Raw genomic sequence first — 15,506 nt, 5'->3', positions numbered from 1 at the left:
CTGATTAGAAAATGGACACATTATCAGCAGATTTTGGGGCTTACTGGTCCAAGGAAATAAGAGCAAAACAGTCTAGTTTATAATTATTTTCACAACTTTTCTACAGTCAAATATACAAAGGCATACAAACAAATGTTAGAGCTGCATACTCCACCAAACAGATTTCTTTGTCGTGAAAGAGACCTTTTTGTTTTATCATCCATTCACAAGACAATCAGGTCCAGGCTCAGGTCAGACCTGGACCAGAATTTCCTGTACCGATACCCACCCCTAATAAGCAGCATAGACACTGCTGTCATACAATTCAGTTTCTTGGCTCTCAATTTTCCTGCTTCATTTTCTGATTTGAAATAATGATCACAGGTACGTAACACCATTCTGGACTTGTGTCAGAATGCTAATGTTTAAAGAAAGTCCCTGTCTTTTTTTTCTCTTTTCTTTTCATTATCATTTCAAGATTCTCTTCACCATATAATTGTAAGCTGTTCCTTAAGTATTTTGCTTAATGGATTTGTTCACACTTTTCTGTAAGCCAAGGAGGGCCATGGAGAATTTCGTTCAACTTGAAGGAGAGCCATGTACAACTTTTGGGCTTGCTTCAACAATGTATTAAAACGTGTATAATACAATGAAGCTCAGAATCACTCTCATGATCCATTTGTTCCCGACTAGGTGCATAGCGCTTGACACTTTGTGCTGTTCAGTAGATAAAATAGTTTTTTTTTGTTTTAGTAAATAGTAAGCATAAGAGAAATGAATGAATTATGAAGGTTCAGGGTGAAAGCCCGCTGGGAATTTGCTGGATTGTAGCTATTTATCTGGAGAGAAAAACTCAAATGAGTTGGACTTGAAGCACTTTTTATACTCACAAAGTTGAAATGTAGAAAAAGTGCATCCTTTATTACAAGAAATATGGTTTGTCAACAAGGTGTATCTTCAGAGGATCTGACTCTGTTTTTTGTGTTCCCTACAGATGGGTCCTCCCAGTGTGATCCAGATCCAGGCACAGGACCTGTACCAGCTGCAGCAGTATCTACAGGTTAGTACAACATGACTCACCCACTCAGACTACAAGGGATGAGCCTTATCCTACAAGGGGAGAAATCATGTTATACTTCATATGTATCGAAAGCAGTGGCTTTGTAAATTTGATTTAAATCTTACAAGCTAAGAGTCTTCAGACTAGGTTAAGAGGAACTTCTTAGAACCATTATGTACAATGTGTACATGTACATCATGTAGGAAGCAGCCCACAGAGAACAGATGCTGGAGAACAAGTTGGCTACACTACAGAGGGTGATGGCAGAAACACAGGAGGCCTCTGAGTCCAGCTGGCAGGCACTCATCGACGAGGACAGGCTACTGTCCAGACTAGAGGTCAGTTCTCCTGGCTTCTTCATGAGAGAAGTATTCCACTTGATAGCATCTGCTTTGGTCCTGCTGTCAGACGTATACGTAACAGTCAATGCAGCTAATAACAATCCACAGACACCTACATCATATGACATTTATGTATTTCCTTAGTCTACCATTTAGAAATTGAGTTGGCTGTAATAACAAAGAGTTCGGGGACCTCATACCTCCATGAAATATTTATTGCTTTTTGTGGATATTATGTATTGTTGATGGTCTGATGGTCTGGTTGATGGTATTTGAGAGTAATGGATATTACTGTTATGGGAGAGAACTGGTTTATTTATTAAAGACAAAAACAATGTCCATCTGATTAGGAAATATAAATATGTGACACTTCAAAGTCTAATGTGAGTTTAACAGATCGACGCCATATCGTAGCCTGGTGTTCTTGAACCGTGATGTTCGGCAGTTAAACTGGCTAAGGTTGTCAGCATTCCTGAGGTGCCGACAATGTGCCTCAGAGCGATGTGTGGTGGTAGCCTGACTAAAATCGTGCTCCTAGCGGCCGGCCCTATAGTATTGCCGCTCTCGGGGACGGGGTCATTAACCCCAGCCATTGAGAGATTGTGTAAACACAGGCTATGTGTGGTGGGAGCCAGTTGGAAAACTCAGAATGAACAAGGGATCTGGCAAACTTTAGTCAGAGAACTTTACGTCTTACATGCAGAGGTTCTAGATCACACATTTGTAGCGCTGAACTGTAGGAACTGTATGAACGACCAAGAATGATCTTACAGGGTCTGAGCTGGACACGCTCTATCATACGTGACTGTTCTACTGTAAGCCCATGGTGGAATGCCTGGCAGGCGTATTCCTGGGTGGGGCGGACAAACCCTATGTACACATGTACTAAGTCGCTAGTGGTGAAGCCGTGTTTCTTCAAACACCTAATCATGTATAGACGGTGGTTACAGCAGCGCTCACGATATACGCGACAGTTTGCGTGAAACCTTTGAAATTTCGCAGCGTGTTGCGCAAACTTTCGCAGTGTCTTACGCAATATTTCGCAAAGCGTTCTGCAAAATTACGCAGCGCATTACGCAAATTTTCGCAGTGTCTTTTGCAGTCTTTCGCAAGGCGTCCTGCGAAATTATGCATCGAGTTACGCGAGCCTTCGGCGAAATTACGCAAATTCATTGGCGGAAGCTTGCGAAACTTTCGCAGAACACCCCTGCGAAAGACCGTGTTTACGCAGAAATACTCCGCTTTCATATGCAGACCGCCCGCGCGTTTGAATTTGTTTTCATTTCCTTTGAAGCCCGCGCGTGGCATCATAAATTACTGCTACTAGCGTCTAGCTTTTGCAGTTATGGACCAAATTCATCGAAATTGCGTTTTTGAGGGTCGAAAATGTCAAAATTTCCCAGGGAGCATGACCGGGACCACCAAGACTAGAGCGACCGGGCGTTTGGCCCTCTCCGCCATGTGGCCGTTGTTAAGCCAAGAAACGTCGGGAAAATTGTCGCGTGCCGGGGGCGTGGCTCACAGTGCGCACTAGTATTATGGCCTGAAAGTTTCTTTTTTTTATTAACGCGAGGCCGCCCGGTCCTTTGCCAGTATATCTAGTGCGGACTCGGGAAGAAATCGGAAGATTCCTTTTTTCCAATGACAAAGTGAGTCTTTCAAAGCAGTCTTCCAGCAGATTCCAGCCCAGCTTGTGACCAAAATCAGTCCGCCTTAAATAAAAAAATATTGGACATTAAAACAGGATTTTGAGCGTGCATGGTTGTGTGTGCGTTTGGGGTGGGACGTCGTAAAATACGGGGCTACGACATTAACAAAAAGGATTTGCAACGCCACCATTTGATTGTAACAAGATCAATGCCATAGATTTAGAACTTGCATATTCTGTCAACATCTGCGTACCACAGGAAAGGGAAAGTGCTTTTAAATTAACATATTCTTCCATAATTTGAAGGTGCTTTGTTTCGATGTACCTAGTCAGCAAATGAGTGTACCTGATAAACATGTCACAATCATGCATCGTCGACAACCTGAATATTTATTTCATTACGAGGAGGAAAGACGATGGGGGTAGATACACAATTACGGAAGACATCACACGTTTGATTACGTTCCCTAAACTAGGTAGATAAACTGTTGTTTAGGGAACCCGGCACACACACACACGTACGCTCTAGATTGACGCATTTGTATTTTGGTATCAGTATATATAGGTTTTCAGGGGTTTATCTATATATTTATACAAAAGGAGAGACCGTTTCTCTTTTGCAGACAGCTCGGCACGGTAGTGCTGTCAAAATTGATTGATGATTCCTTTCTGTCGCCGGCCCGACACATTGTAGGTTTGCCCACAATGATTCAGATGCGCCAACAAACAGTCTGGGAATTGCAGGTGGTTTTTGCAGGGCGCATTTTTTAAATATTATATTATAAAGTTATGATAGTGCTTAGTGCTGGTAGCATGCAAGGTACAGAGTATGTTTGAGAATGCATAAACAGGCACTTGTGACATATTGATATATGATGTTTATTGAATTTGCATAATATATATGTTACAGCACAAACGAAATATAACACTGTGTCCCCAAACGCACAAGTAACGTAAGGTTACCAGTTTACGTGCAGGACCAGTTTACGGTCACTTATTGGTGGATGCAGACTTCGAGGTCAATTGTAAAAAAGAAAATTCTCTTGAGTAGGAAAGAAGTACGTTTATATCATCTATGTGTCTTGCCTTATTTATCCTATAACTTTGCATCCAGCAAATAACGTCTGAAAAGCCCGACAACAACTTACATTTACGCTTGAGTGCGCACAACACTATTACAGATGACCCGGTTCAGATCGTAATTCTAGACGGCTATTTTCGTCCCCTCTTTAAAATCCAACAAACTCTTTATGAATTGAAACATCACCTCAAACCAAACCTGGAGTTCTTATCTCAAGAATGCATGGTGATTTTATGTATGTTGTCCAAGGAAACTCTTATAAACTGCATAAAAACAAGTGACTGTCCTCGCCGAGCGGGTAGTTTTCGAACGCCATGTTGCATCACGTGACTTGCCCGTTAAAGCTTGGTGCACTGGAGAGCGAGAAATTGTCGCAAGGGGCGCTGTTGGGGCTAATTTATGTGGGGAGGGCACGGCGTGAGCAAGCCACATGTATACTGAACGCATTTCAAGGCCAGTTCCTATCTATACAGGTGATAACAACATCCAAATGCGTTGCCATTATTATGAGTAGCATTGTGCAAGTTGTCGAACAGCATGGTGCTCTGAGTGGCGTTCTGTTGGGGCAAAGATGACTTACCGATAACGTTTAGCGGCGATGCAAAGTGGCGGCATGGCCATATGTAAACAATTTATTCATTGTGTTATCTCAGTGAACTACGCGGGGGACTTTTAAGGGAAATGATCAGATATACAATGTATGTCCTTTAGAAAAATAACCTCATGGAGAAACACCCAACTGACCGTAAATTGGTCACCCTGGAAGAATTCTTGGCTGCAGACTTGTTTATTAAAGACGCTCGTACGGCGAGAAATCCTCAGAAGAAATATGATGCTACACAGAGCTTGACGCAGACCGACTTTGATGTCTTCCAATTAAGGACAGCTTTTCACTTCCCGACCTGCGCGCTTTCCATAAAACGGCATTATTAACAAATCGACCGTAAACTGGTAACCTTACGTTACATACATGCAATTTATTATCACAATCAAAATTGTCCGGCTTCCCCAAACAGATGTTCTAAAATGTTAAGATGGGCAAACAGTTGCCATCAACATGAGGACATCAACTGTTCAGATAAGGAATTACCAAACACATCCAGATAATAGATATACAATATAACCAAGTACATACTAACACAACTTCAATGTAATGCAAGGCAGAACACAACATCTAATCACTTTCAGCTTTCACACTACATGTATTAAGTATGAAACCAATCCTTCCAGCCGTTCTTTGAGTTATCTTGTACTTGTACACGAACATACAAATACAACTGAAAATATTCAAATTGACCGGAATGGGCAAACAGCTGTTCTAAGGAGTCAACTGTTACAGATATCCTAAGCAGACATAAATAAAACTAATTATCATATTCAAAAAGCTCGGGGTTCCCCAAACAGCTGTCATACAAATCACCTCACCATCTGCTTGGAGATAAGCTCATTAACAAACGCTTAATGCATGATGCCTGTTCCAATATATCGCAGATATAGGGGTGATTTCTTATATTATTACATCGATTATAACGACAGATACGGCACCCAAAATCTCATCAATTCGAGCTTTCATCACACCCCACCAACACAACAAGTATGAAACCAATCCATCCAGCCGTTCTTGAGTTATCTTGTACACAGACAGACAAACATAACAGAAAATATTACCTCCATGAAATGTCATGGAGGTAAATATCCCAGCATTAGATAGGACACTACTTTGGGCTGACCTGTAATCATTGACATTTCACAGTGCTCAGTAAGCTATAACGTAATATACAGTAATACGGTCCAAGTACGCAACTTCGCATCATTGCATACGCCGGATAATTGGACGAAATATGCTGGCAAATTGGGAGTGCAATTAAACAGCTTCTACTGTACAGGTACTACTAACAGATGTGAATGGTGGAAAGACAGGCAATGAAAGCAAGGGAGTTAGGATTATTAATGGCAGTAATGTTCATGTGTTCCCCAAGGTACTAGAGAGCCAACTCCAGGCCTTTGCCAAGAACCAGACAGAAGAGAGCCTGCGGAAGGAGCTGGTGGCTTTGCAGGAAGACAAACACACCTACGAGAACACAGCTAAGGTTGGAGAAGTAGACTTCACCAGACTAGTGAATTATGAGTTCAATACAGCAACACTTTTCTAGATACAGTTTGCTTCTTCTTCCTGTATCTGGTTCCAGATGCGATTTCACGGCTGAGTCATAACAAAGGTTCAAAAATGGCACATAGGATACTGCTGCTCTTTGCACTATGTGTAGTAAGTGAGTGAGTTTGGCTATGGCTGTGCTACAGTGTGCTTCCCATAAGAAGGACTCACACTTCTAACAATAGAATACCAGTTTTCTTGAGCACCACTCATTGTGTGAGGGGATGTTCCTTTTGTGAACCTTTCCAAACTTTTTTCTGATGTTGTACTGCAGGAATCTTTGAGAAGAATATTTCAAGAGAAGCTGGAGATAGTAACCAAGCTGTCTGACACAGAGCGCACCTGCAGTAATGTGGAAGATGAGTGCACGCATCTGAAGGAGTCATATGAAATGTCGCAAGAAGAGCTGAAAGCATTGGCAGCAAAACATTCAGACAAGGTACTAAGGACTCAGAATCTTTATAGGATCAGCCCCCCCCCCCCCCCCACTGGGGCTTTGTATGGTACTGCAGGGGAATTTCAAGTTTTTGTATCTTCTGTTTCTTGATGTGCCATGGTCAAAGCTTTTTGGGTTGTAAGCTATTCAAACTTGGAAAAATTGGTAACGGCCTTTAGAACTACACACTCAGCATCTTTTGTGACTTTGGAATAACATACTGTGACTCAAAAAGTTAACTTGATCCCATTGTGTCTGAAGATATATCTACTAATACAGACTAACTACTGAGTTATACCTCCTTAACACCTTAATATCCTACAGTTGAAAGATCTCCAAGAACTTTCTGAGAAGATGAGGGATGCAGAAAGAAACCATGACGAGGTAACACGGAAGACTAACCAGGACAAAGAAGAGCTGGAGAAGAGGATAAAGGACTTGTCCAGCAAAGAAGAGAATCTCTTGGCTAAGCTAGAGGCCCTTCAGGCTGAAAATGACTTCAGCAAAGAGCAGCTATCAGCCATGAAAAGTAAAGTCTTCATATCTTTAAGCACTGAAGAAACATCATTGAGTGTGCAGTGGAAGCTTTCCAGTTTAGACATATGCATGCTGCTAAGTTTTGTTGTATATAAAAAGATTCCAACTTTTGAATGTTTGTGAGACCTAACTTTCAGTATCACCTTTTCTTTCTAATTACTGTAAATGCATTTAAGTTCTCAGGGATTTAATTTTTCCATAGCGGGAAAATGGAGTTTTCGCGGTGGCTTAAATTTGTGCATCATAGCATCATAGACTGTAGTCACATACTATAATGGATAAATGTTTGCAGTGGTTTTAAGTTTGTGGTGAATTGGTGAACATAAAACCACTGCAAACGTTTCTGCATTTACATTACGTCATCAACAAATTTGCTTATGTTACAATTTTAAGACTTTATATCTGTGCACAAAATAAAGCACTTACCAACGAGCTTTCGATCAGTCCTCTGATGCTTTTCAAGTTGAAATGACCCAAAACCTCAGCAAAGGTCATTTACATCAGAGCCCACCAACCTTCCCTACACTGAGACGGGGGCCGATACCGACTGCCATGCACCTTTGACCCTTTGCAGACGTCACACTTCCGTTCCGGATGTGTGACTTAGGTTTTGGGTCATTACAACTTGAGAAGGATCAGAGGACTGATCGAAACCTTGTTGGTAAGCGCTTTATTTTGTGCACGGATATAGAGTCTAAAATTGTAACATAATGTGGATTACCGTCACAGTTGAACTTACATTCAAGTATGACAAATTTGCTTGATTGACCTATATTTGCATTGTTGACATGTGTTTATTTATTGTATTTATTACTGGTTATATGTTTTCTTCAGCACGATTGGAGCAAAACCAGGACTCAGAAAGAGAGAGGCCAGTAGAAGACCAGGGTATGTCAACTGCTGTCATACAAATGTAGCTGCCAAATTGTGTTTAGCATAAACATTTTATATGAGTTGGAGTCAAAAAGTAATACGATTGGTTTTATGACAGGCTTGTGTCTTAATCTGCTTTACTTTACATTAATTTAGACCAAAGGTACATTATAAAGGTTAATTTAGACCAAAGGTACATTATAAAGGTATAATTATATTTTAACCTTTATTCGTTGCATCTTTCATCAAGAGTCAAATTATTCAAATCTGGCAGAAGAACAAATTTTGATTTCTGTCTTTAACATCAGGCAATATACTGTTAATTACCCAAAAGTTTGTCATTCATCCCATACAATGCTGCAGCTATTGTTCCTTTCTTGACATGAAGGGAGTGCTCCAGATACAAACGTACCTTAGACAACAAAAACATACCTCTGATAACTACCGCTCAGTATCACATCACACGCAGTAGCACTGCTAATAAAAGCTACCCCAATACCAAATTCCAGATCAGTTGGCTTTTCATGACACCTGAAGGCAAAATATACATTTTTTCAAGTCCTTATACTGAATTCCAGGTTCTTTGCTAGAAGACCCTTATACAAAGTCTGCTAGTGCAGAGTCCCGTGTCTTACACATACCCTGCTCTACACGTGCATCCTGCCCACCAACAATGTAATGCCATGCAGTGGCTCTCCCTCCCAAAACAACTATACTCAGTGGGTGTAGTCAACAACAAAGAATAGGAACTGATTGCCTGGGCATGCTCACCTGGAAATAAACTCAGTTGCTCACAAAATTCTTAATATGAAACTGAGGTGTATTTCAATCTCAAGAATATGCCTTTACAGGGCTCAAAATACCACATGCATATGCAAGTTTGTGCATGTACATGTACTCTGAGACCAAACTTGCTTTGGTGCAAGTGGCTTTTATCCACTGTTACCTGCCATAAGAAGAACCTTGCATTAACCAAGAATATTATCTGTCCTTGAAAGGTAAAAGAAAATTACCCCGATCAAAAAATAGTAAGACATGTATCCTCTTTTATTCGACATGTGCATTTTTAGAAGACAAAGGTTAATAGTCTACTACTTAAAGGTTGTGCAAGTAGTTTTCTTTTGGTGCAAGGAACTTTTGGCCCAACTTGCACCAGTGTAAATTGACCCCAAAGTGTATTTTGAGCCCTAGCCTGCTTTACACATTCAATTACAAAATGAGCCTGTTATAAAACCACTGGCATTACTTTTTGACTTACTCATCATAATTAGGAAAAACTCTTCCCTACTCAGTTCAAAGATTCAAACTTGAGAGACAATAAAGACTCAGGACTGTTCTACTTCTATTCTATACCAGACAGAACTCTTATATAGTTGAATTTTTTTGTAGTAAACTTTGTGATATCAAGTCACAGAAAAATCAACCTTGAGTTTGACTAAATACGCAAAAATGTAGATGATTGTATATCAGTGCTTGCCTTGATGTAGATCAGGCTTACATGTATGTCAAGAATAAGAGGGGTCTTTTTGAGCTTAACAAGAAAATAGTTGCAGTATATGTGTACCTTGTATATACACTGCTACAGTCCGTTTCTTACACTTGAATCAGTAAAAAGATCATGACATTGTCAAAATTTCCTTCGTCAAGTTGATGTCTTCAAGCCTTGAAAGGAGTAGAAACATTATGTATTCATGTACAATTGTAGCTGCGACATTTCTAAGAGTTGGCCATTTTTTTGCCCACAGAAGTTCAAGTGGACATCTCCACTGTGAACAATAACGAGGATGATGAACCAGACATTACAAGTATGTTCCAGTGCTTTATCTATTAGATAAAACTGTTCATGTCTCTTGACATTGATTAAAAGAATTTGGCAGAGGTTTTTATTTTATTTACAGTATTCCAAATGTTAAGATGATGATGAGGACAATCAAATTCATTTTAAATTCTGGTTTCTTCTAGTTTTGACATGATTATAGACTTTTTGTCAATGTGAATTATCATTGTGTTTTCCGTTAAGGCATTTCCCTTTTTATAATGAGAAGAAAATAAACATGTTTCATAAACATGTTCCATAGCCAAAGCTGATGTCAACTAAGATAGACTCTCTCTCTTTATCTCTTTCTCTCTCACTAAACTGTTAATAGTCATCAATAATTTCTACCAGATCAAAGTTTGTATCCTGACATATAATATACAGTCAAACCTGCTCAAGACGACCACCCTGGGGACCGGACAGAAGTGGTCGCTTTGGACAGGTGGTCGGTTTGAAGGTGAAAGGCCACCAATGCAGTCTCTCATTAGAATACATACAAAACATGTAAGAAAAGGGCTGTCAAAAGTCACCTACCTGAGGTTTAGTCGGTGGTAATCTCACATTGGCAGCAAAGTCTGACTTCTAGATTGTATGTCTAGAAAGTTTTGATCATTTCCATACGGTGCAAAGGTCAACACTGCAGCCAAACGAATTCGCAGAATAAAAAAAAAGGCAGAACCCTTACCTATAATTTCTATATCCAAAATGCCAACATTTCCCACGATACAGGCTTCTGCCACTTACTTTTGCAAGCCATCTTGAATGGCATGAAAGTCCTCAGAAAGAAATGACCTGAAAAAATTTGGTGGACCAGATGTTGGACCTATTGGAAAATGGACAGTATACTGTAAATGCAGAAATGTTTGCGGTGGATTATTGTTCGCGGTTTTCGCGGCGACCACTTCACCGCAAACTTAAATCCACCGCGAACATTTTTCTATTACGGTATTAGATTGCAGTCTATGGTGTTACCGCGAAATTAAAACCACCGCAAAAAGTCCCTTTTCCCGCTACCGCGAAATTAAATCCCCGCGAACTTAAATGCATTTACAGTATATGATCAGGCATTCACACGTTTTGGGGCTCACCAGTCGAAGAAAAGGGTAGTGTCTATAGTCACTTGTACCAAGTTTTACAGTCAATCGTACAGAGGCAGTTAGCCTTGTAGTATTTTAAAATGCCAGTGGGAGCCAAATACATCACAAACAGCTACAGATTTTTTTGTAACGAAATGGACCATTCACAAGTTTTCACAGACAATCGGGTCCAGGTCCAGACCTACATGGCAAATGGACACCTCTTGGCTGACTACACTCTTTGGCCAGTTTGGTACTATCTTATGCCATTGTAGAATCTTCTTGGAGACTTATTACATAGAATGACATTTTTTTTTCTAAAAGAGTTCTGTCTCCCCTCCATTGCAGTTCCCATCACTGTACAACTTGACTACCTCAACAATGTGGAGATGGCAGATGCCTCTGCAGGTCAGTGTCATGAAACTCTGTCAGTCCAAGACTGGTCAGGATGTCAACTGTAACCAGAGTGGTGCTGTTAAGTAGTGTGAACTTGAGATAGGGCTTCAATAATTTTATTGTGTCTTTTTTTTTTATGAAGAAATTAATGAGGAAATTGTATAATGCAATTGTTTTCCATAACTGGACTTGTACATGTAACACAATGTAATTTATGGTAGATGGAACATGTGCAGATACCAAATACTAGTATGCAAATGAGGAACTGATTTGCATGATATATGCAAAAATTGCTAAACTGACTAATTGATAATGGGAATTTGGGGATTAATGGTTACATGTAATTATGGCAAGTTTTTACTTGTGACATGTGAACTTGAATCAATCATGAAATCACCATGCATAAATCTTGTAAATGTATAAGTTATTTGTATAAAATTTTCCAATCTCTTAATATTTCATGGGAGTATGAGATCGCCGAACAAGTGTTCACATGTCACGTCTGTAAACAAAGTTTCATACTATAAACCGGGTGATGTCTCCTAGTCATGGGGGGTGCAGTGCTCACTTCCACCAGGTTAGATTATGATCGGATAAACATACAAGAACATAAGTTGCCGGCAAAAGGACACATTCTAGATGTGTCTTTGCCTTATCCAAGAGGTTGTTTTTATGCGAGAGTCCAATTTGGGAAAAAAAGGAAAATCCAGCCAGCATAAAACAACCAGGGCTGGGGGTTCACTGTCATTGTCTCTATAAACTTGTGAATTGTCCACTGCAACTTATAAAAATCACTGAAAATAATCGGACAGAAGAAATCAGGTAGTACATCTAACTGAAAAAAACAGTTGAACAACTGTGACAGTGGTGTTCAAGTACCGCCTATCGTCCTTGCCCAAGGGCACTAGTGCTTTTATGGCAACAGCGATAGCAGTCATGACTTGTGATCTGCCGACCCCGGGTAGGGGGCATGTTGTTTCTTTCTGTTCTACTCGCCCCTCTGGTTGTTTCACTGGTTCCCATGCCGACCCTGTGAGTAACAGGCTAGCGGATGTGCCACACAGGGATGTCGAACTCGGAGATTCGAGGACGAATCTTGAAAAGAAAAGGGGGAGTAGTGCTGTAACAGTGGTGTTCAAGTACCGCCTATCGTCCTTGCCCAAGGGCACTAGTTCTTTTATTGCGACAGCGATTGCAGTCATGACTTGTGATCTGCCGACCCTGGTTCGATCCCGGGTAGGGGGCATGTTGTTTCTTTCTGTTCTACTCGCTCCTCTGGTTGTTTCACAACTGTCAAAGTCACTATTAACTCAAAAGGATTGTATGCAAATGCTCTCTTATGTAAATCATTTTTAGACGGTTTTTGTTGGACAGCACCAATGTACATGTATGTTGTGTATGTTTTGAAATCTTCCAAGAAGTGAAGCTTTATTTAAGACTCTTTTGCAATAACCACAAATAAAGTATGCACCCCAGTTTGGCAACAACTTGTAGCACCTATTCAATTTTGAAGTGCATGTTTATTCGAGAAAATACGGTAGAGTCCATTCCGAGTCACCACAAGGGTTTTCATTGTCATCATTTACAAATGTTGTCAATTCTTTTTAATTATATGTCTAGGAGATTTGATACTAATATTTTGAACCTTATTTCAACTTTCTTAATGTGTCCCAGGTAGTGTAAAACTTTGGAAATATTTTATGATGTGAGGTAGGATATTTCATCATCATCTGGTTGTGCTGGTTTCATGGATGAACATGTGACTCTCCCTCCATCCATAGATATGAAATAGTTTATAAACTAGAGTTCGGCGACCTCATACCTTATTCCTTACTAAAAGTTGCCAGCCATATCGGAAAACTGACATCCCAGCGTCTGTTAGATTTCAGCCCACTGTGGCTACTTGGGCCTAGCAAAGGTCTAACCTAATGCAAATGAGAACCTCCACATTGTTGAAAACACTCGCATAATGAGTTATCACACCTTGCTAGCCAGTGTAATTAGCACATGTCTAACAATTATTTGCAAAGAAAATCTGCAAAGAAATAAGAAAGTACCTTTTTGGTTACGGTACTAGTCAAATAATCAATAAAATTTAACATTGTCTTAACCTTTTTTTGTTGTTGTTCAAACAAACAAATTAACTTATCCAAAGTCACAATCTTTTAACATCCATCTCTTTTTGTAAAACAATAGCATTGTATTAATCACTCTTTATAGTTAATAAAGACAATTCATGAAACAAACCCATGGGAAATTTCAGAATGTGTATTTGGAAGGAAAGATGTGCTCAATGCTCATATGGGACTGTATGCATAAAACACTGGTCAATCCAAATCTGTAAAAACAGATCTGAAGCTATCTGGAATCTTCAGAAATATTAAATTTCTGCCTACAAGTGTAGTATCAGCGGAAAGCTCTCTTCATTGTGAAAGTAGTCATGTAAATTATTAGTCAGTAATGTTCATAGCTTGAGATATGATTGATTAAATATGCATGTTAACCATGTTTTATACATCAATGGCCCACTGCAAAGGACCCACCAGTACCCAGCAGTGAAAACAAGGCATACTGAGGAAGACAATAGGGGCTTACTTTTATTGGGGCAATGAATCAATTCTACCATTTTAAAGTTTATAAATGTTTTAAGATATTTGTAAATGTGAGAGAATCGTACAAATGTTTGAAAATTAGTGTTTTGTACGGCCACAAAGGAATAATTATAACTAATCAAAGCTTACATAGATAATGCTTTCATTCCAAACAATTCTAAATTCTTACAAATACTGTCCCAAAACCCTTGTGGTGATTTGGACTGGAGTCAAAAACAAAACTGATAGAGAATATGACAAATTTGTCTCAAATTTTGACTTGCAATTGTTATCCTTTTGTAGATGCCCTCACATCTCAGGACTTTACAGAGACAACAGACAGGTTGAAGGAAATTGTGCATTTTAAAGGTAAGTCAGTGCTTTGTCTAAATTTTTTTATGATTTAGGAAACAGTTGCTGTCATTTTCTATAAAATTGTTAAGCCTGGTTCTTACAATTGTCATTTTCCTGACAGCATCTTTGTTGGAAAAAGAAGAAATGTTGGAGCAAAGTAGACAGAGGATGGAAGATTTTAAAGGTACTGTGTCAAGCATCATGTTAGTGGACCCTTGTTGTGTGCCTGCATGTACACTGTAGATAGACTTCCTCTAGAAAAAATTTAGTAGTTAGAGTCCATTCCAAGACACCATGCGGATGTTTGTTGCCATTGTTTAGAATTGATTTTAAAGTTTTGTAATTATATGTCTAGGACATTTGATACTTCAGAAATATTTTTAACACTGTTTCAACTTTATAAATATTTCCCTGGTCCTATAAAACTTTGGAAATATTCATGGTGTGGAATTGGATACTTCTAATGGTTTCTAAATAATGATAACAGCATTCTACCATTATTTACCATTTTCTAGAGTCCATTCCAAGACACTATGAGGGTTTTTAGGCGATATTTATAATTAGTCTGAATTATTTTGAATAAAAGAATATCTGAACCACAATAATTAAATTATTTTCAAAAAATTGACTAAGATAATACTCATTTATTTGAATTTCTTTGAATATTTTAGAAACATTTTGAAAGTAACTGTACAAAAATATCGTTATTTAGAATAATTGTGAAACCTCTCTGTGATTATTTCACATTTACAAATATTTACAAAAAATGGTAAACCTGGCCAAATGGTAAAATTAGTTTATTGCCCCCATAAAAGTAAGCCCTATTGTTGCATCTGTATATTTTTAGATTTCACTGCTGGGCACTGGTGGATCCTTTGTGGTGGGCCATTGTTGCATGGCGCCCAACCATACTTTGCAAGGATGTGTGAATTGCTATCTTCCCAGCCCACTGAAGCATTTACAAAATATGGTAGAAAATGGTAAATAATGGTAGAATGCTGTTATCATTATTTAGAAACCATTAGAAGTATCCAATTCCACACCATGAATATTTCCAAAGTTTTATAGGACCAGGGAAATATTTATAAAGTTGAAACAGTGTTAAAAATATTTCTGAAATATCAAATGTCCTAGACATATAATTACAAAACTTAAAATCAATC

General features: G+C 39.1%; 1 protein-coding gene across 9 annotated transcripts in view; it reads left to right on the top strand.

Moving 5' to 3' along the window:
• Positions 1–15,506, top strand: part of LOC118415277 (sarcolemmal membrane-associated protein-like) — a 56,605-nt gene that overhangs the window by 13,952 nt on the left and 27,147 nt on the right. For 8 of the 9 annotated variants that reach the window (XM_035819755.1, XM_035819754.1, XM_035819749.1 and 5 more), the window contains exons 4-13: positions 974–1,039; positions 1,243–1,377; positions 6,089–6,199; positions 6,539–6,703; positions 7,025–7,229; positions 8,072–8,125; positions 9,856–9,915; positions 11,351–11,410; positions 14,293–14,358; positions 14,465–14,527. In XM_035819755.1, coding sequence (XP_035675648.1) covers positions 974–1,039; positions 1,243–1,377; positions 6,089–6,199; positions 6,539–6,703; positions 7,025–7,229; positions 8,072–8,125; positions 9,856–9,915; positions 11,351–11,410; positions 14,293–14,358; positions 14,465–14,527 — 985 coding nt within the window. The remainder of the gene's footprint in view (positions 1–973; positions 1,040–1,242; positions 1,378–6,088; positions 6,200–6,538; positions 6,704–7,024; positions 7,230–8,071; positions 8,126–9,855; positions 9,916–11,350; positions 11,411–14,292; positions 14,359–14,464; positions 14,528–15,506) is intronic. The other variant, XM_035819753.1, reaches the window with a different exon arrangement.

The sequence above is a fragment of the Branchiostoma floridae genome, chromosome 5, assembly GCF_000003815.2.
Source record: "Branchiostoma floridae strain S238N-H82 chromosome 5, Bfl_VNyyK, whole genome shotgun sequence".
Classification (NCBI taxonomy): domain Eukaryota; kingdom Metazoa; phylum Chordata; class Leptocardii; order Amphioxiformes; family Branchiostomatidae; genus Branchiostoma; species Branchiostoma floridae.
Note: the sequence above shows the minus strand (reverse complement) of the source record. Positions and strands in the feature narration are given on the sequence as shown.